Source organism: Schistocerca americana, chromosome 3 (assembly GCF_021461395.2).
Source record: "Schistocerca americana isolate TAMUIC-IGC-003095 chromosome 3, iqSchAmer2.1, whole genome shotgun sequence".
NCBI lineage: Eukaryota > Metazoa > Arthropoda > Insecta > Orthoptera > Acrididae > Schistocerca > Schistocerca americana.
Genome location: NC_060121.1, coordinates 877,548,342 through 877,575,018, shown reverse-complemented (window position 1 = coordinate 877,575,018; position 26,677 = coordinate 877,548,342). Strand labels below are relative to the sequence as shown.

Genomic DNA, 26,677 nt, shown 5'->3' with positions numbered 1-26,677 from the left:
GCACACCGAAGAAATTATCCGACTGGGACGGAAATCGGTGGATGTTATGTACATGTGCAGACAAACAAATGATTAAAATTTGGGAAAAATGGATGATTTACTCGAAAGAAAAAGCTGAGCAAGTCAATAACGCATTGGTCCACCACTAGCCTTTATGCAAGCAGTTATTCAGCTTGACATTATTTGATTGATTTGTTGGATGTGATTCTCAGGGATATCGTGCCAAATTCTGTCGAACTGGCACCTTGGATCGCCAAAATCCGGACTGGAATCTCACTGGTTGGAGAAGAATTGTCTTCAGTGATGAGTCCCACTTCGAAGTGAGCCCCGATGGCCAGCAAACACATGTCTGAAGGCGCTCCGGACAGCGGTGGTACGCCAACCTGATAGACACGCTGTACGACCCGACAACCACGAGTGAAAGTAGGGGTGCCATTTCTTTTCAAAGCAGGACACACTTCTTTGTCATTCGCGACACTCTTACGGCACAGCGGTACGTCGACGCTATTCTCCGTCCCGTTTTGTTGCCCTTCATGGCACGCCATCCTGGACTTCGTTTTAATTATGGTTATTCCCCCCAACCTCTACCTCTCGCACACGGCGAATGATTCTATCGCTTATCTTCGTGCATGACAAGCCCTACTTTCGCCAGCAAGGTCGTCAGGTCTTTCCCCAGTTTAAAACGATTGGAGCATCATGGGCAGGGCCCTCTATCCAGCTCGGGATTTTGCCGATCTAACGCGAAAATGCGACAGAATTTGCCTCGATATCCCTCAGGGGGACATCCAACAACTCTGTCAATAATTACCACGGCAAATAACTGTTTGCATAAGGACCAGAGGTGGACCAGCGTATTACTGGCCCGCTTAACCCCTGAAGCTCTTTCTCTTCAATAAATAAGCAAAATTTTCCGAAATTGTAACCATATGTTTGTCTGTTGATGTACGTCACATCTACCTGTGGTGTCACCGCCAGACACCACACTTGCTAGGTGGTAGCTTTAAATCGGCCGCGGTCCATTAGTACATGTCGGACCCGCGTGTCGCCACTGTCAGGGATCGCAGACCGAGCGCCACCACAAGGCAGGTCTCTAGATACGGACTAGCACTCGCCCCAGTTGTACGGACGACTTTGCCAGCGACTACATGGACGAAGCATTGCTCATTAGCCGAGCCAATAGTTAGAACAGCCTTCAGCTAAGTCAATGGCTACGACCTAGCAAGGCGCCATAGCAATTGATAGTTATCGTATGAATTGTCTCATCAAAAACGCTATATACAAATGATGGATTAAAGTTAAGTATTCCAGCAGCTACGTATTTTTCTTTATAGCATTCATTACTTCTCCTGTTTCAGACCTCAATCGCCTGCTTGCTTAATGGCCGCCTCCCTTAAAAAACGTGCGTAGTGTTGGCAAACTGCCAACACTACACTACCGACTTCCAGTCCCAATCGGATAATTCCTTCGTGGTGCGTCACCTTTTCTTAGAGTTTATAACCTCCAAAGAAACGAAGAAATTTCGAGATCATTCAAGAATATCATCTCCTACACAAAGAAATTAAATGATGATATGAGGTACTGATGAAGTAATATCACAAATATTACAAATATAGTTAAAAAAATTTAAAATGTATCTGTGGCCTATTAGGTATAGTACCTTAAATGTCCTCCCCCTTTACTTCAGTTTTATTATTTTACACATACTAGAACATTACCCCTTAATATCGATGGGTGCAGCAGTGAGTCATGTTGTCGTGTCCGTCTGGACATTCCACCCTCTTACAGTCACCAGATTTCCCAGCAGATATGGACAACAATATTTACTCCTAGACCATACCTTGAATCGAAAAGCTACACATATGGATGATCATCCGAAAGCGGAGCACGAACAGTTGTATTCTTACAACTCGCGCCAAACGAATACGTAAGCCGCGGCACCTCGAAGGCGAGATACAACACACGGAATGGGTTCTGAGGAACATCAGATATTCCCCACGAAGGGAATGTAAAGTGTCACAAATAGACGGAGAAGATCATTGGTAATGTTAAATAACCTCATCGGAATTGGTCACAAAGGCTTCCATCTCCCACCTGACCTAATCAAATTATATCACAATAGGATCCTAGCTTCGATTGTAGGGCACAGGTCAGGGGTCGGGGCACACAGGCTCATGAAGGTTATGCCTGCCATGGCCGTAAGAAGGATGCAGCGAAACATGCTCCTGCGCTCAGTAAGAGCATACAGAACAACTCCTGGGGTGGGGGGGGGGGCACTTTTAGTGCTAATGGAGCTCTGTCCACTGGAGATAAAAATTAGGGAACAGGCTGCTGGTTCTGGGTGAAGAAGGAGAGGAGAGAGAAAATAGAGGAAATAATGGGGATTTATGTTGAGGACAAGCCTGGAATTAAAAGAAGAGGGATAGAACTGTGGCAAGATCAATGGGATAATGATGAAATGGGGCGAAGAATTTACGAGCTGCTGCCAAACATTGAGGAACATTTAAGGCTTACATACCTAAAACCACTTCCCTTACTGGACATGGGCCCTACCCGACACACCTGTGTCGGTTTGGAAAGCGGGCTACACCAACATGTGACTGTGGTGCTGTTCAAGGCACTCCAGACCATGTGGTGTATGAGTGCCACCTCTTCGACGATGTTGCACATCAGCTTAGAAAACAACTTACTAACCACGATATGCACCATGTGCTCAGGCAAGAGGATACATTTTTTACATCCTGGACAAACTTTCAGAGGAAATTTCCTGAAAAGTCCTTAGGGAATTTTTAAGGAGCAATCTTTAAATAATCAATACCCGACTTAGACTCCGTGCACCTTCCCGGCTCCGCCGGGGCCTAGACTTGGCCAGCCGCTTCACGGCTGGGATCCGCCATGTCTTGGATTAGGAGAGGGAGGGGGGATGTACACTACTAACCGATAATGACACGCACCAACTATGACAGTAGATATTAGAAATAGGTTAGTTGTAGAATTTGAAAGGAAAAAATTATTAGCATAGTACTGCAGCGAAACAAAGTCATCGGCTAGCCCAGTGCCAGCCCACTGGGGTTAGCTTGGTGGGCAAGGCCAACAATAACATAGGTTTGTAGATTGCTGGCACACCTGTAACGCTGCAGGTAGTGCAGATCAGTAAGATTAACAAAGTTGCACTCTAATAACAATAGTTGTAGAGGAAGTTAAAATCAACTAGATAAATGCATACATTGAATAACAGTAGACTAGGGATCCCTGTAGTGATGAAGGAATAGTAGTATTATACCTGTAGTGTTAGAAATTAAGCTGTAGAAATGTAAAATAACATGAAATTAGGACCCACTAATGTACTTAGGTAGTGGGTTGATATGTATGATTATATTAATTTGAATAAAGAAATTTTTTTTTAAAAAATAGACGGAGAAATGAAAGTTTAAAGCAAGAACTCTGGGCACGCCCTTTCTGACATACATCCCCAGAATTGGCCGTAGCTCTCAACAGATGGCATAAAGACAGCGAACTGACCGATCAAGGTAAATCAGTCAATGCCTCGGATAGGCCAAAGACAAGCGGGACCCACACACACAGCATCAGGGTTTTCCTAAAAGCACATACTTGCCGCAAAGTGTGCACCAGAATGTCGAGATGATCCATTGATACCAACATCACGAAACGTAAACCAAATTGCAGGATCGATTACGCGGAGAAATTGCCCAAGGCTGATCACAAGTTGAGTGATGCTAAACATTGTAGAAAATTTCCGGTAACTCGAGTTCTGTCGGAGGTGAGCAGAAGCCACGTAGGTGAACGAGAACGATATCGACTTGAACAAGAGGGAGGGAGCACTAGCAGAGAAAGGCGACCGCACCTGGTGAGTGGGGTGGCGCTGACCGCGGGAAGAAAGGCCTCCCTGCACAGTGCCGCACTGGTTGCGTACGATACAACCTCCACATACACACATACACGCTCAGCTTCGGTCCACCACGGCCAGTGCAGAATAATTCTTAGAGAATGCCTGTGAAACGTCAGATCACCAATAAAGAAGCCATCAACCGAAACAGACAGCTCCAGGCAATATTTCGTCATTTACTATGTTTGATTGTAAGGTTACCACTATCTATACGACCAAAACTCACGGCACATCCATGGCACATACGCTTACTGGTTGCTGTGCAGTCAGAGAATTGGTACCCCTGCAGTACTCTCACCTGTTGTGTTTTGTTTCGCAGACGAGTGGCCAGCCCTTCACCGACTGCGACGTTTCGATCTTCGAAGCGTTCGCCATCTTCTGCGGCCTCGGCATCCACAACACGCAGATGTACGAGAACGCCTGTAAGTACGCCAGTCGTTGATCCGCAACGTAGGCATTTTTAGAATTTTAGCGTACCACAGTCACTGATAAAAAAGGTAAAGCCTGTAGAAGGAATGGTTCAATGCCGAAGCAATTCAGTATACATATATGGTGACAATTATCGAACAATATGAAAAAAACGTATGTTACTTACAAACTACGACATGCACACACTTTATTCAACATGTAAAAGTCTCTAAAGATATTCGGGTTTAGGTTACGATAACTTCGATATGCCTGCCATCATTGGCGATGATGTGGCGCAGACGAATAGCGAAATTTTGCATGACCAGCTGAAGTGTCGGAACATCGATGCTGTCGATGACCTCCTGAATGGCTGTTTTCAGCTCAGCAATGGTTTTAGGGTTATTGCTGTACACCTTGCCTTTAATACAGCCCCTCAAAAAGGAGTCGCATGTGTTCATATACGGAGAGTATGGAGGCCAATCGAGGCCCATACCAGTGGCTGCAAGGTACCCCAGAGCCAGAATGCAATCCTCAAACTGCTCCTCCTGGACATCAGACACTCTCCTGCTTTGATGAGGTCGAGCTCCGTCTTGCGTGAAGCACATACCACATCGTGTCGAAACCAGAGTCACTCTGGATAATGGGGATGAAATCATCTTCCAAACGATTCACGTACCATTAGGTAGTCGCCGTGCCATCGAGGAATATCGCACCGATTGTTCCGTGACTGGACACTGCGCACCACACAGTCACCCGTTGAGGGTGAAGAGACTGAAAGTTTACCGTCAAACCTCCTTGCCTAGGGACGAAAGATGAAAGTTGATGTCGTCAAGCCCTGAATGAAAATTGCGCAACGGATAACTGGGGAGGGGAGCTTGAGAGCGCTACCTAGAGAGCGTGCCCTTCCTGTACTAGGCAAGGTGCTGGAGGGCTCACACGCTGATGTGTGGATCCTTGCATTCTGTATCTTTTATTTTAAATGAATTCCTTTAACTTGACTCCTATGTGATTTTTGGGGTATGTTAAAGATTGATGACAATTGATTACCTGTTTATTTCAAATATTATCACTCGCCTTTACAGCGATTGCAGCAATTGTTCCAGTTTACAGACATTACAATTTTACAAGTTATAGCTCGGGTATATTATATACTAATCTGTACGCACATTTCTACGGGCAAGACGGAATTGCGTTGGCCAAATGTATACCACCAAAGTCTCCCAATATTTTACATAGGACATCCACTATGTGAGGAGGATAACGGGCAAACTGGGGACCAGATACTTTAACGCAGGGGCTCAAATTTCCGAAATTAAACGAAAACATTCATTTCCTTACACAATCCGAAGCTGGAAATAAAAGAATTAGTACAAATATTCAAATACCTCTCTTCCATGCGTGAACATTGAGACAGACGCACTGAGGGCACGTCTGCTCACTTCCCCGTCTTCTGTAACACTCCCAGAATATCGCGGGCAACCAGAGGTCTTCCTGGGCCCCGTTGGAGGGGATGGTCGAACCACTTGGCCGTGACCAACCTCTCCACCTCAAATCTTGTGACACTGGAACGTCTTTGACTCTTACCTGCCTGTGCTGTCTCTCTGATCACCTACCCAGGAGTAAAGTTGGCACTTCTATACTACAGAACTACTTCCCAGCTAAGATTTGGCCGCTCTTTATGGAAAGGTGTGAGGAGGATTAGGAAAGTTCAAGTGCAGATTCACATTCACGTACAAGAAATCCATAATACACGACACATATAAATACGTATTATGAAACCTGATACATTTCTTTCCACCCGTCCACATGGGTTCTGTTGCACCCGCAGCCGGCCGCGTCGTGCAATAAAAAAGGCGGAGGAGCCGCCTCTGTATCTCGATCGCGAAATGCGGATTCTCAGCCCGCTAAATGCAGTAATTTTGCTTATTGACGAACCCACCCAAATGAAAGTGGGCTTCGTCGATAAAGCAAACCAACATGCGCATACTAATTCCAATCATAACCTGTGGTCAACCGTGCAATTTGAACGTCCTAACGCAAACCGGTCACAAGTTACAGAGATTTTATTTCATGTAGTACAATTATTGTCATCCTGTACATATCTGCGGGGCATCAGCGAATAGTTAAGCGGCTTATAGAAGTTATCACCTGTCACACCTAGAAAGGACACCAAAGTGAATCAGTGTACGCACCATGAGGCCATACTCCCATGCATGGCTGGCTACATATGTGGGTGTGATGCGCCAGCCATCTTAGAGAGCACTGTCCAGTACCGCAGATAACGCAGCGTGCGCCCAAACACAAGTCCATCGGCACCTGACAGATACTGGGAGCGCATCGTCGTGGGTCTGCCTGTGGGTTGCAGGTTAACTCGAGCGACGTCCAGGTGTGCGGGGCGCTCGCATTTAACAGTGGCCTGTTGTTGGACTAAGTGAAAACGTGAGGGAAATCACGCACATCGGCCATGTCTGACCACACCGAGGGTGAATCGCTACTGTGTACCACGCACGTCGCAAGCCATTCACATCATTATTTACAATATGGGCTTGAGTAATTGGCTCACCAGGACATACCGCGTCACACAGCACCATTGACTGATGACCGTCAGAAGTTGGCCTAAGGAATGTGTCCTACGAGTAGACTGCCATTAACACCACAACACAGACGGCTGTTTTTGGAGTGGTGCTGTACCCACGAAGCACCGTCTGCTGACGAGTGCCGCTGAGACGTTTTCAGCGTCGTCTGCGAATATGGCGACGCGGAGCAGAGGGAACACTTTACGCCAGTGTTTCGTAGAGTCACGCCGGTGATGGGGGAATCCGTCGGGTATGGCTTTACGGCACCTCTGGAAGGCCATCAATATGTCACAGATACCCTGCGTCCTCGCGCAACAGCTCTCATGACAGTGTCCTGGTACCATCTTTCTACAAAAGAACACTCGCCGGCTTACGGCACGTGTCTCTATGAGCTGCTTCCATATGTTAAGGTGTTCCATTGGCCAGCAACATTCCCCGATCTATCCGTAATAGAATTACTGTGGTACCAGACAGGCCTCCAGCTCGAACCCCGATAGCAACATTCAGACAGAGTGGGGTGGCGCAGTGGTTAGCACACTGGACTCGCTTTCGGGAGCACGACGGTTCAAACCCAGGTCCGGCCACCCAGACTTAGGTTTTCCGTGATTTCCCAAAATCACCCCAGGCAAATGCTGGGTTGCTTCCTTTGAAAGGGCACGGCCGATTTCCTCCCCAACTATTGACACACTCCGAGCTTTCGCTCCGTCTCTAATCACCTTGATGTCGATGGGACTTGAAACACTAATCTTCCTTCCTTTTTCTTAGCAACATCCAGCACGTTCAGCAATTGTTGCAACAGTTGTGAGCCAACTTACTGCAGGAGAGGTTAGGTTTCCATGACGCCCTCTCAAAGCGAATCACGGGCTTCATAGTACAACGGATGTAACGTCCGACCAACTGAAGCTGGCGGCTTGCTCGTACTGCTAATTTCGTTTTTCATTTAACTTTTTCACTGACGGAAGTAATGTTACTAAGACTTCACAGTTGGACATTGCAACACAGCCTGCCCAAACGTTCTGCATGTGAGCTAAACGCTATCATTTAGACTTTCAGAAAGATGGAATCATTGACATGAGACACGCGGGCTCTTCATACCGACAGATCACACATATTGCTGCACTTAGTGGAGAACGAGCGGTGACCCGAGACAATTGTGTGGTAAGGGTTCCTCCACGAGGAGATCGTAGGACTGTTCGGTTGGCTATCAGGAATAGACGGATGACAAGAGCTGAAATTCAGGCAGAAGTTACATCCAGAGTGTCTCCGCGAACCGTGACAGATTACTGGAAGCTAGGTTGATATCTCGAGTTATTTTGTGTTTGTGACTTGGGGAACAAGACACTACAAATTGAAGTGCCCAAGTAGCATGGAAAGATGATGTTTGAAACTTTCCTGGCTGATTAAAATTGTGTGCCGGACCGAGACTCGAACTCGGAGCCTTTGCCTTTCAAGGGTAAGTGCGCTACCATCTGAGCCACCCAAGCACGACTCACGCCCCGTCCTCTCAGCTTCACTTCCGCCAGTACCTCGTCTCCTACCTTCCAAACTTCACACAAGCTCTCCTGCTGGTATAGCACTTGCCCGCGAAAGGCAAAGGTCCCGAGTTCGAGTCTCGGTCCGGCACACAGTTTTAATCTGCCAAGAAGTTCCATATCAGCGCAAACTCCGCTGTAGAGTGAAAATCTCATCCTGGAAAGATGATATTTATTAAATCTAATGAACATGATACAAAAAAAATTATTGGGGCGTGAGTCATACTACTTGGTTCGGGCTGAAAAGTCAGTCACTGAAGATTGCACTGAAATGTTCTTATATCGGTGAGGTCCATGAGGCTGTGGTCGGCGGTGAATGACAGGGTGCTCGAGGATGGACAGAGTCCATGGATTCTGAGGTGTGATAATCGTTGTTAGCTCCTGAATGTGAAATGGCTGTGGTATTCTGTACACCTTCTGATAAACCAGTGCTTTGTTCTCCATAGGAATCCTGTGTTACGTTCCAGGCAACACAGGTAAACGGCCCATGTTTAAATAACAGGTCTTGAAATTCTAACAATATCTCCTCCATCTGCGCCCTCTCGGTCCCATTTAAACTCTTCACCTTCTCAAGCAATGCAGTCCTAGCAGCATCCTGTGCCCACACCTTCTGTGCAGCAATCTTCTTCTTCCAGAATTTCCAGTTTGCCACCAATGTTCCCTTTAACAACTTAACTTTCCCTTCGCCGAAATTATTCACATTAATGGGTAGCACACAGAATCCATCCCATCCTTCTATGAGTAAAATACTATGTCTTGCTAAAGAACATGCAAACTCTAATATCTCACTATCTTCCAGTAGTTCCACTACACATATCAATCGGCATATCAGGCTCCACACTCACTCACAGCGACTTCCCGGTGCCACTTGACACATCATCATATAAACTGAGCCTTAATGTCATTTTTCGTGGTTTATTTGGACTGCCATCCACATTAGACATTCCTCACAACAGATCAACATTGAGGACAGCTTCCCCTAGCTGCGAAGTCTTCCCACTAAGTCTAACTATACATCGGCAAAGATCAGTTATGGCATGATATTGATTCAGAAAGTCTAACCCCGGATAATGCTGGCGCCGTTGCTTACGTCTGAACCTACTTCCACACACTGCTTAAACGTGGTTGTCTCTAACGAAACGCTGATCATTACTGACGCCAGTGGTCGAATACCGCTATGCCCTGCCCGACGCAACGTATAATGTAGTGAGTCCCATCGCCATTCTGCCAAGTAGCGTCTCGGGGTCACTGGCACGTGCGCCCCTGTGTCCAACAAAATTTATACTCTCTGCCACCTGCTGCACCCACTATGGGGCATTCCACGTCTGCATTTGTTTACAGAGCACTTACTTTTATTGAGTACGCCTTTGGGCGAGTCTGGCGCTCCCTCTTAAGTTAAATGGGTGCTTAGCGCCAACCAGACCACCACTACTGTTATTCCTATACCCATAGTGCTGTCCTATAATAGCTCTATTACAATTCCTATTAAACCGGCAGTAGTTCATATCATCCCTATTACTCTCTGACTTGCGGCTTCACCTCTACACATTCGCGCTATGTCCACAATTAAAACACCTTACACTTGACACAACGGCATTTCTCTCAGACATTACTCTTGACGAAACATTGTCAGGGCATGTGCTTCGATACGTGCCGACGTGATAAGGATTCCACTCAATCCATGATAAGACGATTGCAGCACTGCATTGATACCAATGGTCATCACTTAGAACAGCTTCTGTAAATGGGCGTTCATGCCACCTTTATGACCTTCGTTGACCTTCGAAGACCCTACTGCTACACATCATTGGATTTGTCTCGATAGCCGCTATCAGAAGATAAGTACCAAACTATAGCACCCCATTAAAAAAAAAAAAGTTGACCATATCTCTGAAGCGACCCCACCTATCGCATTCGGGAGGACGACGGTTCAATCCCGCGTCCGGCCATCCTGATTTAGGTTTCCCGTGATTTACTTAAATCGCTCCAGACAAATGCCGGGATGGTTCCTTTCAAAGGGCACGGCCGACATCCTTCCCCGTCCTTCCCTAATCCGATGAGACCGATGACCTCGCTGTCTGGTCCCCTTCCCCAAAAAACAACAACGACCCCACCCAGCAACAAAAAACCCAAGTCATATTATGGCCCCCGTTGTCCCATGAAACTTTCGTCCCACAAACTTTTCAGCTCCTGTCATACTTTCGGAGTTATTCTTGGTGACAATAGTTAGTGATTCATCCGGTATATACAAACGGTTCAAATGGCTCTGAGCACTATGGGACTTAACTGCTAAGATCATCAGTCCTCTAGAACTTAGAACTACTTAAACCTAACTAACCTAAGGACACCACAAACATCCATGCCCGAGGCAGGATTCGAACCTGCGACCGTAGCGGTCGGACGGTTCCAGACTGTAGCGCCTAGAACCGCTCGGGCACACAGGCCGGCCCGGTATATACAGACAGCAGTACTGTCGTGTGCCGGCCGTGGTGGCCGAGCGGTTATAGGCGCTTCAGCCCGGAACCGCGCTGCTGCTACGGTCGCAGGTTCGAATCCTGCCTCGGGCATGGATGTGTGTGATGTCCTTAGGTTAGTTAGGTTTAAGTAGTTCTAATTTCTAGGGGACTGATGACCTAGGATGTTAAGTCCCATAGTGCTCAGAGCCATTTGAACCATTTTTAGTACTGTCGTGTAAACAAGGTATAAAAGTGCAGGGCATTGACAAAGCTGTCGTTTGTACTCAGGCGATTCATGTAAAAAGTGTCCGAGGTTACTATGGCAGCACGACAAGAATTTAAAAAGTTTGAACGCGGAATGGTAGTTGGAGCTAGACGCATGGAACATCCCATTTCGAAAATCGTTAAGGAATTCAGTATTCCGAGATCGGCAGTGTCAAGAGTGTGCCGACAATACCAAATTTCAGGCATTAGCCCCCACCACGGTCAACGTAGTAGCCGACGGCCTTCAGTGAACGACCGCACGGCGTTTGCGTAGAGTTGTCAGTGCTAACACACAAGCAACACAGAGTCAAATAAAAGCAAGAATCAATGTAACACGTACGACGAACGTATCCTTTAGGACGGTGTGGAGAAACTTGACGTTAATGGGCTATGGCAGCAGGCAACGATGTCAGTGCCTTTGCTAACAGCACATCAGCCGTAGCCCCTCGCTTGGACTCGTGACCGTACCGGTTGCATCCTAAACGACTGGAAAAGCGTGGTCTGATATGATGAGTCTAGATTTCAGTTGAGAAGAGCTAATGGGAGAGTTCTAGTGTGGTGCGGACCCCAGGGAGCCACGCACCCAAGTTGTCAATAAGACACTGTGCAAGCTGGTGGTGGTTCCATAATGGTATGGCCTTTGTTTAAATGGAATGGAGTGAATCCTCTGGTCCAACTGAATGAACTGTTGACTGGAAACGATTACGTTCGGCTTCTTGGAGACCATTTGCAGCCATTCATGCACTTCACCTTCCAAAAAATGTCACCGGGCCATAATTGTTCGCAGATGGTCTGAAGAACATTCTCAACAATTTGAGTGAATGATTTGTCCATCCATATTGCCCGAAATGAATCCCATCGAACATCTATAGGACGTAATTGAGAAATCAGTTCGTGCCCAAAACCCTACACTGGCAACACTTTCGCGGTTATGGACGGCTATAGAGGCAGCACGGCCCAGCATTTCTGCAATGGACTTCCAACGACTTGTTGTGTCTATTCCACGTCGAGTTGCTGCGCTATGCCGTGAAAAAGGACGTCCTACACAGTGTTGGGTGGTATCCCATGACTTCTGTCACCTCAATGAATGTTGTTGCAAGATTATTTCAGTACTCTCATTTGTAAAGCTAGTATCAGTGGGGCGAAGCAGTCATTACAAATTATATGCGTATATAGATTTCTATTATATAGTACTTGGAGCCCCCTGGAGTTTTACTTACTTTACTGTTGTGAGGCCAGTACTTATTTTTATCAGTTTTATACTGTCACAGCAGAATTTAATTTATTTGGAGAATTTAGAGTGGCTTCTTGTCTCGTTTTGTTCTGCTTACGCTCTGGCACTGTAAGCTTTTGGTTAACAAACCAAAGTACTTGATTAGGAGTCCGCACGTACACAGCGCCCAGCCGAACAACACTCCCACCGAATTCCTGCGCCACTGATTCTACGTCTTATACAGACATTTACAACTACAAAATTTCATCAATAACAGTAATTAGACATTTTAAAATAGAATAACCCAAAAAATTAATGAAAGTCCCCTCCAGGTCTGAACATCGCGCCATTTTGAGGTGGACACTCATGTAGAGATGCATGTTAGCAGCTGGATTGGTATTTCCGTAACTGAAAATATAGCTGCGAAATCGCCACCCTCCAAAATAAACACGAAACAAGAAAGCTCGCCGTAGCTGTAATATTACAATGGGAAGGCATATGCTTTCATACCAGCCTGCAATCTCCGTAAACTGATATAGCATATGTTTGAGGCGTGGCAACAACGACATTGGAGACACGGAGGTTCTGTTTGACTCCGTGACGCCACGAATACAAGAGTTCGACGGCGTGCTCAAAAGTAATACCTCCGAATTTTTTATGTGAAAATTCTTTTAATGATTTTTAAATAAAGGAAAAAGAAACGTTATTACACTACAGGTCAATAAAATTGCTATACCAAGAAGAAATGCAGATGATAAACGGGTATTCCTAGGACAAATACATTAAACTAAAACTGACTTGTGATTACATTTTCACGCAATTTGGGTGCATAGATCCTGAGAAATCAGTACCCATACCAACCACCTCTGGCCGTAATAATGACCTTGATACGCCTAGCCATTGAGTCAAACAGAGCTTGGATGGCGTGTAAAGGTACAGCTGCCCATGCAGCTTCAACACGATACCACAGTTCATCAAGAGTAGTGACCGGCTTATTGTGACGAGCCACTTGCTCGGCCACCATTGACCAGATGTTTTCAGTTGGTGAGAGATCTGGAGAATGTGCTGGCCAGGGTAGCAGTCGAATATTTTCTGTATCCAGAAAGGTCCGTACAGGACCTGCAACATGCGGTCGTGCATTATCCTACTGAAATGTAGGGTTTCGCAGGGATCAAATGAAGGGTAGAGCCGCGAGTCGTAACGCATCTGAAATATAACGTCCACTGTTCAAAGTGCCGTCAATGCCAACAAGAGGTGACCGAGACGTGTAACCAATGGCACCCCATACCATCACCCGGGTGATACGCCAGTTTGGCGATGACGAATACACGTTTCCAATGTGCGTTCACCGCGATGTCGCCAAACACGGATGCGACCATCATGATGCTGTAAACAGAATCCGGATTCAACCACAAAAATGACGTATCGCCATTCGTGCACCCAGGTTCGTCGTTGAGTACACCATCGCAGGAGCTCCTGTCTGTGATGCAGCGTCAAGGGTAACCGCAGCCACGGTCTCCGAGCTGATAGTCCATGCTGCTGCAAACGTCGTCGAACTGTTGGTGCAGATGGTTGTTGTCTTGCAAACGTCCCCATCTGTTGACTCAGGGATCGATAAGTGGCTGCACGATCCGTTACAGCCATGCGGATAAGATGCCTGTCATCTCGACTGCTAGTGGTACGAGGCCGTTGGGATCCAGTACGGCGTTCCGTATTATCCTCCTGAACCCACCGATTCCATATTCTGCTAAGAGTCATTAGATCTCGACCAACGTCAGCAGCAATGTCGCGATACGATAAACCGCAATCGCGATAAGCTACAATCCGACCTTTATCAAAGTCGGAAACGTGATGGTATACTTTGCTCCTCCTTACACGAGGCATCACAACAACGTTTCACCAGGCAATACCGGTCAACTGCTGTTTGCGTATGAAAAATCCGTTGGAAACTTTCGTCATGTCAGCACGTTGTAGGTGTCGCCACTGGCGCCAACCTTGTGTGAATGCTCTGAAAAGCTAATCACTTGCATATCACAGCATGTTCTTCCTGTAGGTTAAATTTCGCGTCTGTAGCCCGTCATCTTCGTGGTGTAGCGATTTTAATGGCCTGTAGTGTAAGTCTTAGGCTAAGATCTCTGTTGTTTGGTACTTGGAGTCCCCCGGAAGTTTTATTTACTTTACTATTGTGAGGTCAGTATTTATTTTTATCAGTTTTATATTGTCACAGAAGAATTTAATTTATTTGGAGAATTGAGTGTGAGTTCTTGTTTTGTTCTGCTCACGCTCTGGCACTGTAAGCTTTTGGTTAACAAACCAAAGTACTTGATTAGGAGTCCGCACGTACACAGTGCCCGAACTACACTCCTACCGAATTCCTGCACCACTGATTCTGCGTTTTATACAGACATTTACAACTATACAATTTTATCAATAACAGTAATTAGACATTTTAAAATAGAATAACCCAAAAAATTAATCAAAGTCCCCTCCTGGTCTGAACATCGGCCCATTTTGAAGTGGACACTTATGTACAGATGCATGTTAGCAGTTGGATTGGAATTTCAGTAACTGAAAATATCGCTGCGAAATCGCCACCCTCCAAAATAAACACGAAACAAGAAAGCTCGCCGTAGCTGTAATATTACAATGGGAAGGCATATGCTTTCATACCAGCCTGCAATCTTCGTAAACTGATATAGCAAATATTTGGTGCGTGGCAACAAATTCCCCGGAACGGCATTGTAGAGACAGGGGGGAGGGGGGGGGGGCTGTTTGGCACCGTGACACAACGAATACAGGAGTTCGAGGGTGTCCTCAAAAGTAATACCTCCGACTTTTTATGTGAAAACTCTTTTAAAGGTTTTTAAATGAAACAAATGTTATTAACATTCTATCTCTCTGTCCTTCATGTCTGCATATTTGCAACCCACTGCCGCTAGAAACATCCGAACTGAAGCGCGTAACATGGCGATGTGTAACGTTACTATTTCGATGAGTGAGAATTAGCTTGCTGTAATCGAGTTTCGAATGGAAGAGTTCGTCCACACGTGGAGAACCCACCTGCTTCAGCATGACAATGCCACACCAAACACGAGTGCTGCGGCATCTGCAACAATCGGACACCCTGGTTTCACTGTCAGCGATCGTCTTCCATCCAGTACGGCATTCGTCCCATCCGATTTTCATCTTTTTGAAAAACTTACAGAACCCCTTGGAGGACTTCTCTTTGATAGCCATGAAGCGGTACAAGCAGTGGTGAGGTTGTGGCTCTGTCATGAAAGTCAAACATCCTACACTGACGGTATCAACAAACTGGTCTCTCGTTGGGAGAAATCTGTTCTTTGTCAGGATGACTCTGTTGAAAAATAAATATAGATATATGAATAATAAGGATGTAGAATTTTAATAACGTTCGTTTTATTCGAAAAGTTTTAAGAGAAATTTCCTGGCAGATTAAAACTGTGTGCCGGACCGAGACTCGAACTCGGAACATTTGGGGGGCGTGAGTCGTTCTTGGGTAGCTCAGTTGGTAGAGCACTTTCCCGCGAAAGGCAAAGGTCCCAAGTTCGAGTCTCGGCCCGGCACACAGTTTTAATCTGCCAGGAAGTTTCATATCAGCGCACGCTCCGGTGCAGAGTGAAAATCTCATTCTGGAAGTTTTAAGAGCTTTCACAGAAAAAAGGTCTTACTTGTAAGCACATCCCTGTACATCTTAGGCCTCTTGGGGCGGGGGGAGGAGGGGGGGGGGGGCTGCGGGACACACTGATGTTGATCATGTACATCAGTTCCAAATGGAATGAGTATAATCATCTAACAAGCGTTGTGTAATGAATATCTACACAAAGACTGATAAGTATCGGTTTGGTGCTTCTTGGTGTAACTGTCGGAGTATATTTTTCTTGTCAGTGAGTGAGAACGCTGTTTAATGTCCACCTGCCCTAGTGCGCGCCTTATGACTCCTTGCACCACTGCGCAGGCAAGCTGATGGCGAAGCAGAAGGTGGCGCTGGAGTGCCTGTCGTACCACGCGACGGCGTCGGCGGACGACACGGCGCGACTCAACCAGGACAACATCCCGTCCGCGGAGTGCTACAACCTCTACAGGTGCGTGGCCACCCCCTCCCCCCCCCCCTCTCTCTCTCTCTCTCCCTCTCTCTCTCTCTGATTGTGTGTGTGTGTGTGTGTGTGTGTGTGTGTGTGTGTGTGTGTGTGTGTGTGTCTGTCTGTCTGTCTACGAGATTGCTGTCAGTATTCAGCGATAGTAGAAAGGAAACTAGAGTCCTCTCTGGAGTTTAGACCATAATACTATATTCGTCAAAACCTCGTGTTCGATGTGTGACGACAAATAGTAAATGTTAGCGAAACATTTTAAGATTTTTTTAAATTACCGCTACCAGTCACAAACTTTGTCAACTATTGTATTACTTATTTATTTAGCGACATGTTTCGACGGTTAAACCTCATCTTCAGGCTAAATGGCATTCCAAAAACAACTTAACATAGTCTTTTCGTAAATGCTGTGGTCATTCTGTGGAAGAAGAGAAAACTTAGTAAGAGGCGATGTCACTTTGGATGGTGGACTGATGTTTGCACGAAAATGTCGTGTAACGGTCACTCACTTAGTTCTTCTGGCGTGGCAGTCTCGCTGTGATGTGTTGCGGTGTTTCTATTTCCGTGGTTCTCTTGGTCGCCGTTCACAAATTGCCACTAACATAGCAGGAACTTGGAAACACGATCACAAACAGTTCTGTAATGCAGCGGACAAGATGGCGGTCGAAATAGATCTGGTTTCGATTTGTCGATCTATGTGGTGTCAGATGTTTACCTGTCGTCTGCACGTCTTGTTATCGTATTACAGATGTAGGTTTAAGAAATACATTACAAATTGGGCACCTGTTAAAATATTATAGAACGCATCATGATATAAACTATTTCTTTTACATATTTGCGAGCTACTCCTGGGGCTAAAGTCAAACGACTGTCATGTTATGTATCTTTTATTCTAGGAGTATTGTAGTGAAATGGGAAAAGAAATGTGAATTTTTGAAGTCTGTCGTTTCATTCAGGATCTCGTTATTCCCGATGTGGCCATGGATGAATATTTCCATTTCTTCCAAAATCTCCATTTTCCAGCTCTTTTTTAAGTTATGTAGTACTTTGAGATCGTTGTCTATTGTAACAGTGTGTCCTGTTTCATTTATATGTTTCGCTATAGCTGATATATTCGGTTTGCCAAGTCTGAAGCAGTCAATGTGTTCTTTAAAGAAGATTTTAAAATTTCTTCCCGTTTGGCCAATGTAATATTTGTTGCAAATACTGCATGTAATTTTATAAATTCCTGCTTTGTTAAGTTTCTCTGTGGGATGTGAGATGTCATGTATCAGTTTCTTCTTTAAGTTGTTGATGGCAAAGGTGATCCTGATGTCTGTTTTTTTGAACAGCTTGGCTATTTTGTCTGATATGTCGCCTAAATATGGTTACGTTACGTACTTGGGTTTTTGGATGTTGTGTGAGGAAGCTGTGTCACATTGTTTGTTGTTATTTTTAGTTGTGCATTGTGATAGTGTGTCTATTTCATGTTCGTGATAGCCATTATTAGGTGCAATGTATTTGATAGTGTTCATTTCTGAATCATAATCGGCAGCATTATGTGGGAATTTCTGTGCTCTGTTTAAGAAGGATCTGAATGCAGCTTGTTTATGTGAGTTGGGATGTGTGGAAGATTTATTAATGACTGTCTGTGTATGCTGGTTTTCTGTATACATTGATATTTAGGGTTTGGTCTGTGTTACTTATCGTCATGTCTAGAAAATTAATTTTGTTATCTTTCATGTTCTATGGTAAACTGGATGTTGTCGTGTAAATTATTGAATCTGTTTAATAGAGTTTCTATTTCTTCATCAGCACCATTGTATACAATGAATGTGTCATCAACATATCTGCAGTAGTGTACTGTTTTCTGGGTTATTATGTCTTTGTTGTTGAGAAGTTTATTTTCAAGGTGGTTAATGAAGATTTCTGCAATGATTCCACTTATAGGACTTCCCTTTGCTAGGCTTACGTCTTGTTTGTACATTTTGCCACATGGGGAGTAACGAGATACTGAATTAAACGACAGACTTCAAAAATTCGCATTTCTTTTCCCATTTCAGTACAGTACTCCTAGAATAAAAGATACATAACATGACAGTCGTTTGACTTTAGCCCCAGGAATAGTTTAGAAATATGTAAAACAAATAGTTTATATCATGATTCGTTCTATAATATTTTAACAGGTGCCCAATTTGTAATGTATTTCTTAAACCTACATCTGTAATACGATAGCAAGACGTGCAGACGACAGGTAAACATTTGACACTACGTAGATCGACAAATCGAAACCAGATCTATTTCGACCGCCATCTTGTCCACTGCATTACAGAACTGTTTGTCATCGCGTTTCCAAGTTCCTGCTATGTTAGTGGCAATTTGTGAACAGCGACCAAGAGAGCCATGGAAATGGAAACACCGCAACACATCACAGCGAGACTGCCACGCCAGAAGAACAAAGTGAGTGACCGTTACACGACATTTTCGTGCAAACATCAGTCCACCATCCAAAGTGACATCGCCTCTTACTAACTTTTCTCTTCTTCCACAGAATGACCACAGCATTTACGAAAAGACTATGTTAAGTTGTTTTTGGAATGCCATTTAGCCTGAAGATGAGGTTTAGCCCTCGAAACAAGTCGCTAAATAAATAAGTAATACAATAGTTGACATAGTTTGTGACTGGTAGCGGTAATTTAAAAAAAAAAAACTTTTACATATTTCTTGGGACAGTCACGGTCGAAAAATAGTCTTCTAAATTCTATTAGTGAAACAACTATGAAGAAATAGTAGTTCCCAGGCGAACTAGCCTGGACTACATGTACCAAGAGCATAAGTTGGCGGGGTATTTACTGATCGCCTCTCTCCTTGTCAAATACGCAATTGAATACATGCGAGGAAAAACGGGCAAACGCTCAAGTATAAAAACTTTGAGATAAGTGTTGCCATCTGTTGCTGGGTGAGACCAATGTCAATTTTTATATTCCAGTACCCAGCAACAGATGGCAACACTTATCTCTTAGCGTTTACATTTAAGGGTTAGCCCATTTTTCTGCACGTGTCTTCTGTTATAGGCGTAGAAGTTTTAAGTAAACTAACAGTATTGGATTTCAGTGATGCAAAAGTATAATTGAGAGTACATAATACTTAAATGTTGTAAAGGTTTCAAATCTGTGTTTTGAGACAAGAAGTTGGAAGTAACTGCCCGTGAACTCTCACTCCGTGAAGATCGTGAGCTGGGCTAGGAGCGTTTGTTTATGATCTGCAAAGATATTCTGACCTCATCTGTACATCCATAAACCTCCTGATGTCCTGAAATGCTGTCTTAACAACGTCCAGGCTGGACTGGAACAAAAACCTAGGATCTTTGTCTTTAACAATCAAGTGCCTTAGCGACTAAGCTATTTTTTTTTCTTTTTTTGTTGACATCATTTTGTTCTATATTGTTCGCTGAATTTGTTCGTGGCGGACGTCCGATGACACCCGTTCAGGTTGTTCGTTGATCCGTTCACTCATTTTTTTTATTACAGAGGGTAGCAAAACACTCTGACCGAACGCGCTGAGCTACCGTGCCGACAGCTATCCGAGCACGACACTCACTCCTCCCTGACAGCTTTACTTTTGCATTACGTCAACTTCTACCTTCCCAGCTTGACAGGAGTTCACCTGTATACCTTGTCCATCTAGCGCTCCTGGAAACAATCCCTCAGGCTGCGAGGCTACGACTAAGCCACGTATCAGCGATGTCTTTGGCATAATTCTCGCCGCGCGGAGTGGCCGCGCGGTTTAAGGCGTCTTGTCACGGACTGCGCTGCTCCTCCCGCCAGAGATTCGAGTCCTCCCTCGCGCCTGGGTGTGTGTGTTGCTCTTAGCAAAAGTTAGTTTTAGCAGCGTGTAAGTCTAGGGACCGATGGCCTCGGCAGTTTAGACCCTTCGGAGTTCACACAATTTGAACATTTTGAGCATAATTCTTTGTCCGATGTTATATCTCCTGATTCGACACCCACCGTCTGACGGTAATTAGGGATGTGACTAAATTGACAGTTAATAACTGTTTAGAAAAGAGATTATTTCGTACCAGTTGCAGTAAAACGAATAACTGGATTATCTGCCCACAATCATCCGAACGTTGACGGGACTGCGCAGTCGAGTCGCACCGCCCGAGGGGATCGCGCATACTCATCACCGATTTCGTGCAGATTCATGGAAAACACAGGGCTTGGCCATAAATGAAACTGACAAAAGTAGGAGCTCCACATGATCAAGCTTTTACACAAAATAACACGAACCGTTTAGACAAAATAATATGAGCCATTCCTGCTTCCGTAGTTATCACGCAACGGCTGGTGCAGCGGGAAGAGTACAAGACGTTAATACGACGGTGGTCGGGACGAGTCCCTATGTATTTTCAATTTTTACGTTACTTGCACCGCAAATAATTCGATATAATGCTCAGTACTTTATGTTATTGTTATTTTGATAAAACGCATGAAAAGGAAAGGCGAAGGAAAACTTAAGATTGCAAATAAACTTTCGAGAAAGAATTGAAATTACAGCGTCCACAAGGATTCAGCTAATTGCTTAAAGGAGGGGTTGTATTTAAAGCGTACAGGACTTTGTATTCCAATAGTTTTACTTTGACCTTCTAGCACCTCTTGGCAGCTGCACACAAACAATACTGTAGTTCCCAGTGCAGCTAAAATCGGTCCATCGGGAGAGAAACAGAAATGATTTCCGAGAAGGCTGCATCAGAATATATTCCACTGTACATCGCCAACTATCTTCGCCAATATTTGGCGAAATAATACGTTACGTGAGGTTTGTTGCCGAACTGTGCGATCATAGAGAAGCTTTTGTGACTGGAAACCACGTTATCTACATAAATTTTAAAACAGTAGTGTTACATACACTACTGGCCATTAAAATTGCTACACCACGTAGATGTGCTACAGACGCGACAGGAAGAAGTTGCTGTGAAATGAAAATGATTTGCTTTTCAGAGCATTCACATAAGATTGGCGCCGGTGGCGACTCCTACAACGTGCTGGCTTAAATGGCTCTGAGCATTATGGGACTTAACATCTGAGGTCATCAATCCCCTAGAACATAGAACTACTTAAACCTAACTAACCTAAGGACATCACATACATCCATTCCCGAGGCAGGATTCGAACCTGCGACCGTAGCGGTCACGCGGTTCCCGACTGAAGCGCCTAGAACCGCACGGCCACACCGGCCGGCTACAACGAGCTGACATCAGTTAAGTTTCCAACCGATTTCCCATACACAAACAGCAGTTGGTGGCGTTGCCTGGTGAAACGTTGTTGTGATGTCTCGTGTAAGGAGGAGAAATGCGTACCATCACGTTTCCGACGTTGATAAAGATCGGATTGTAGCCTATCGCGATTGCGGTGTATCGTATTGCGACATTGCTGCTCGCGTTGGTCGAGATCCAATACCTGTTAGCAGAATATGGAATCGGTGGATTCAGGAGGGTAATACGGAACGCCGTGCTGGATCCCAACGGCCTCGTATCACTAGCAGTCGAGATGACAGGCATCTTATCCGCATGACTGTAACGGATCGTGCAGCCACGTCTCGATCCCTGAGTCAACAGATGCGGACGTTTGCAAGACCACAACCATCTGCACCAACAGTTCGTCGACGTTTGCAGCAGCATGGACTATCAGCTCAGAGACCATGGCTGCGGTTACCCTTGACGCCGCATCACAGAAAGGAGCGCCTGCGATGGTGTACTCAACGACGAACCTGGATGCACGAATGGCAAAACGTGATTTTTTCAGATGAATCCAGGTTCTGTATACAGCATCACGATGGTCGCAACCGTGTTTGGCGACATCGTGGTGAACGCACATTGGAAGCGTGTATTCGTCATCGCCATACTGGCGTATCACCCGGCGTGATGGTATGCGGTGCCATTGGTTACACGTCTCGGTCACTTCTTGTTCGCATTGACGGCACTTTGATGGTTCAAATGGCTCTGAGCACTATGGGACTTAACATCTATGGTCATCAGTCCCCTAGAACTTAGAACTACTTAAACCTAACTAACCTAAGGACAGCACACAACACCCAGTCGTCACGAGGGACGGCACTTTGAACAGTGGACGTTACATATCAGATGTGTTACGACCCGTGGCTCTACCCTTCATTCGATCCCTGCAAAACCCTACATTTCAGCAGGATAATGCACGACCGCATGTTACAGGTCCTGTACGGGCCTTTCTGGATGCAGAAAATGTTCGATGTTGCCCTGGCCAGCACATTCTCCCGATCTCTCACCAATTGAAAACGTCTGGTCAATGGTGACAGAGCAACTGGCTCGTCACAATACGCCAGTCACTACTCTTGGTGAACTGTGGTATCGTGTTGAAGCTGCATGGGCAGCTGTACCTGTACACGCCATACAGGCCCTTTTTGAGTCAATGGCCAGGCGTACCAAGGCCGTTATTATGGCCAGAGGTGGTTGTTTTGGGCACTGATTTCTCAGGATCTATGCACCCAAATTGCGTGAAAATGTAATCACTTGTCAGTTCTAGTATATTATATTTTTCCAATGAATACCCGTTTATCATCTGCATTTCTTCTTGGTATAGCAATTTTAATGGCCAGTAGTGTATATACCCTAGCAAGCTTCGCCCCTCAATCCAAATTCCCATTCACGCTTCAGCCCATCTGGTGTTCCCCATTAACTTCAGCATCATTGCAGAAGCTCCCCATTTGTATTGGAATAGCACCTCAACTTCGAACGAAACATGGGATCCTACCTGAAACCCAGGCATTTAATCAAATGAAATTGCATGTCTCCAAAGACCTTTCAAGTCTCAAACGACTTTGGTGGATACACTGATCAACCAGAACATCAACCTGTCCAGGCCATAGCTGCGTCATCTGGCGAGGAATGACTGCTAGTCAGCCACACGGACGGGGCAACTTATTAACTACCTATCAGTCTGGCTTTGGTAGTGGATTCTCCAGAGGGAAATGACTTAGTGGTAGAGCTAAACAAAGAGATATAACTTGTTGTATTGAAAAGAAAACAATCACGAAAGTTATTTTTATTTAAAAATAACGTGTTTCCCCGTGGTTAAGCATCATCAAATTATCTAAAACGAAAAAAGAGGCCAATTAAATAACTGTTGTATAAACATTATAAATCATGGTTCCATGCAGCGCCAAAAACCGTAAACAGCACTCTGATAAAACTGTCAAATGGAATTCATTGCACTGGCTGCCAAACGTCTATGTCAACCACATAAACACAAAACCGTCAGGATGAAAATCCGGTCGTCAGAACAACTAAAAAGAACTGTGGGAACATAGACGAAAAAAATTGGAAATAAACCCACAGCCACAACGGGAACGAGGTCTGACAAGCTGATAAAGGAAAACAACGAAGAACTACAAATACCTTTGATCTTGTATAGCCGTAAGCAGACCACAGGTGAGCGGAGTAGCCGACAGCGAGACTCGGGCTGCTACGCGCAGGATGGCCGCATGTAGCCGCGATAGCACAACGGAAACGCAATAGATGGAGCTAGTACTTAAGCCGCGGATAAGGCTAACGTGGAACTGATTAACCTATACTTTATAAGAAGGAGAAAATTAGATTAATATTAAAATGTAACGAGAATTAAAATTATTGAACAGGTAATATGGGCCACTCAAATCAGGTGCAACAAATGGTTCAAATGGCTCTGAGCACTATGGGACTTAACTGCTCAGGTCATCAGTCCCCTAGAACTTAGAACTACTTAAACCTAACTAACCTAAGGACATCACACACATCCATGCCCGAGGCAGGATTCGAACCTGTGACCGTAGCGGTCGCGCGGCTCCAGACTGTAGCGCCTAGAACCGCTCGGCCACTTCGGCCGGCTCAGGTGCAACACTATAATGGTTACTGTACGTACAGTACTAGGCAAACAGTATTATGGAGAATGACGGTAATATTAAAAGTTAGCCGGGAAGTACGACATAAAGCATTCAAAGGCGGCGTGTATGAGCAATTACGTAAATAAACCAAGTGCAAGGCTGCAATACATTTTTACAATTCTTAAAACGTTAAAAAATTAGATATCGTTGTCTGAGGGGCAGAATGCTTTGACCCAATTATAGTGCCTGTTTATAAAGGGAATAAAAATCTTAACATTTCAGAACCCACTTAGTGGTGATGGGATTAAAACAAGTTGTATATCGTACAAACAGACGATAAAAAGAAGGTCCAGAACCAATGGTATTCACTGAACAGATTTTAAGTTAGAATACGATAATACAACGACAAAACAAATTATTGTAATGACAGTGCCAAGTCAATGAATGGACCTTATGACAGGTATCAGTAAACCATAAAATGTCTGATTCTTGCCAACCAGCTGATCATTAAGAAGGGTGCCACTATGTTCACACGAGTACATAGCAATTCCCATCTCCTCGGATAAGTTCAGTATATTTTTCCGTTTTTGGCTGAGTAGAGTACTTTTAAATTGCTCGGCGTCGGCGGCTGATGGCCACTAGCTTTCGGGTGCTCCGAAAACGCTAGGTGGTGTTCACCTTTTCTCTTCAGTAAATGTTTACTAAACCCAGTATTATACATTCGACGCGTGTGACCTGTGTATGAAGCGATTGATCTTGTACACGCCTGAGCCGGCAAATTTGCTACAGCCAGCAGCCTACAGAACCATTAAATCTACAATGAACGGCCATTCTGAGATATAAGTAACTACAGATACTAATGAGGATCACGAGAAAGACAGGCAGCAGCGCGTACGTCAAGAAGGTAGCCCTGAACTCACTCGCTCGCTCAGCTCAACAGACAAATTGCGTTTCTAAACCTGTTAACTCGCAGCTGGGCGTGTAAGTACTAACGAGAATTGCATCTTCTGCTGGAATCTGCTACTGTGAAGTCTTACTGCTTAACAGTACTACAACAAAATTTAATTTACGATCAATACTCGATACAAATGGTATAACGGATTGTTTACAGCATTTAGTCTCTTCTGCTTAACAGTCCTCATTTCATACAAGAAGTGATGCCTTATGCAATTGATAATCTTTTTGAGGTGATTTTAATTTTATTGTACCCCAGTACAGTTGTGAGAAATTATAAGCAGGCTTGTGGCTTTCCGACCATTGTAGGGCTGCTCGACCGACTAGCCGCGCAGTATAACGCGCTGCTTCCCGAGACGGAAGGCGCGCCGGTCATCGGCACGAATTCGCACGGCGGACTAGTGTCGAGGTCTGGTACGAAGGCCAGCCTATGGATGGTTTTTAAGGCGGTTTTCCATCTATCTCGGCCAATTTGGCTGGTTCACCTTATTCCGCCTCAGATACTCTACGTCGGCAAGTGCTGCGCAAACACTGTCTCCACGTACCCGTACACCAGAATTACTCTACCACGCAAACATTTGGGGCTACACTCATCGAGTATGAGACATTCGCAGGGAGGGTGGGGGGGAGGAGGGGAAGGAGCGAGCGGCACTGGGGGCCGAACCGCACAGTAACCCTGGGTTCGGGGTGGGTGGACTGCCGTGGCCTGTTGTTGGGTTGTTTCTCGGTTCCCGGTTTAATACACAATACACAATATACAGCTGTAGGGCTAATGACAGTAAGATTCCACAATAGCGGATTCCAGTAGAAGATGCAATTCTCGTTCGTACGTACACACCTAGTTACGAGTTAACAGGTATAGAAACAGTTTGTCTGTCGAGTTGAGCGAGCGAGCGCAGGCCCACCTTCGTGACGTACGCGCCCCGGCCTGTCTTTCTCGTGGGCCTCAGATACTAACGCCATTCGTTGTGTTTTCATTGTGTTAGTGCGGCTATAAGCGCCCACCCTGCGTTTAGTAATCCTAGCCTCGCTGCCGGTTTGACGGTCCTTCTGTTCCGCATAAAGACCAATATGATGTACGTGTTCCGCAACGCTGTGCTCCGCTTGCGGCTGCATAAGTTCAAAGGTATTTATTTGTAAATCTTCATTGGTTTCCGTTATCAGTTCGTGAAACCCAGTTTCCGTTGTGGCTGTGGGTTGATTTCTGAGTTTTTTTCATCTATGTTCCCACAGTTCCTTGTACTTATTCGGTCCACCGGATTTTCATCCAGACGGTTTTGTGCATATATGGTTGACACACAGCGCAATGAACTTCATTTGACAGTTTTACCCGAGTGTTGTTTGTGGTTTGTTGCGCAGCTTAGAACCATGTCTTAGAACATTTAT

General features: G+C 45.1%; 1 protein-coding gene across 1 annotated transcript in view; it reads left to right on the top strand.

Moving 5' to 3' along the window:
- LOC124606457 (cGMP-specific 3',5'-cyclic phosphodiesterase) overlaps positions 1–26,677 on the top strand; it is a gene marked incomplete at its 3' end in the record, with an annotated part of 598,053 nt that overhangs the window by 469,119 nt on the left and 102,257 nt on the right. Inside the window, exons 12-13 of the mRNA XM_047138439.1 lie at positions 4,224–4,326; positions 16,330–16,456. Coding sequence (XP_046994395.1) covers positions 4,224–4,326; positions 16,330–16,456 — 230 coding nt within the window. The remainder of the gene's footprint in view (positions 1–4,223; positions 4,327–16,329; positions 16,457–26,677) is intronic.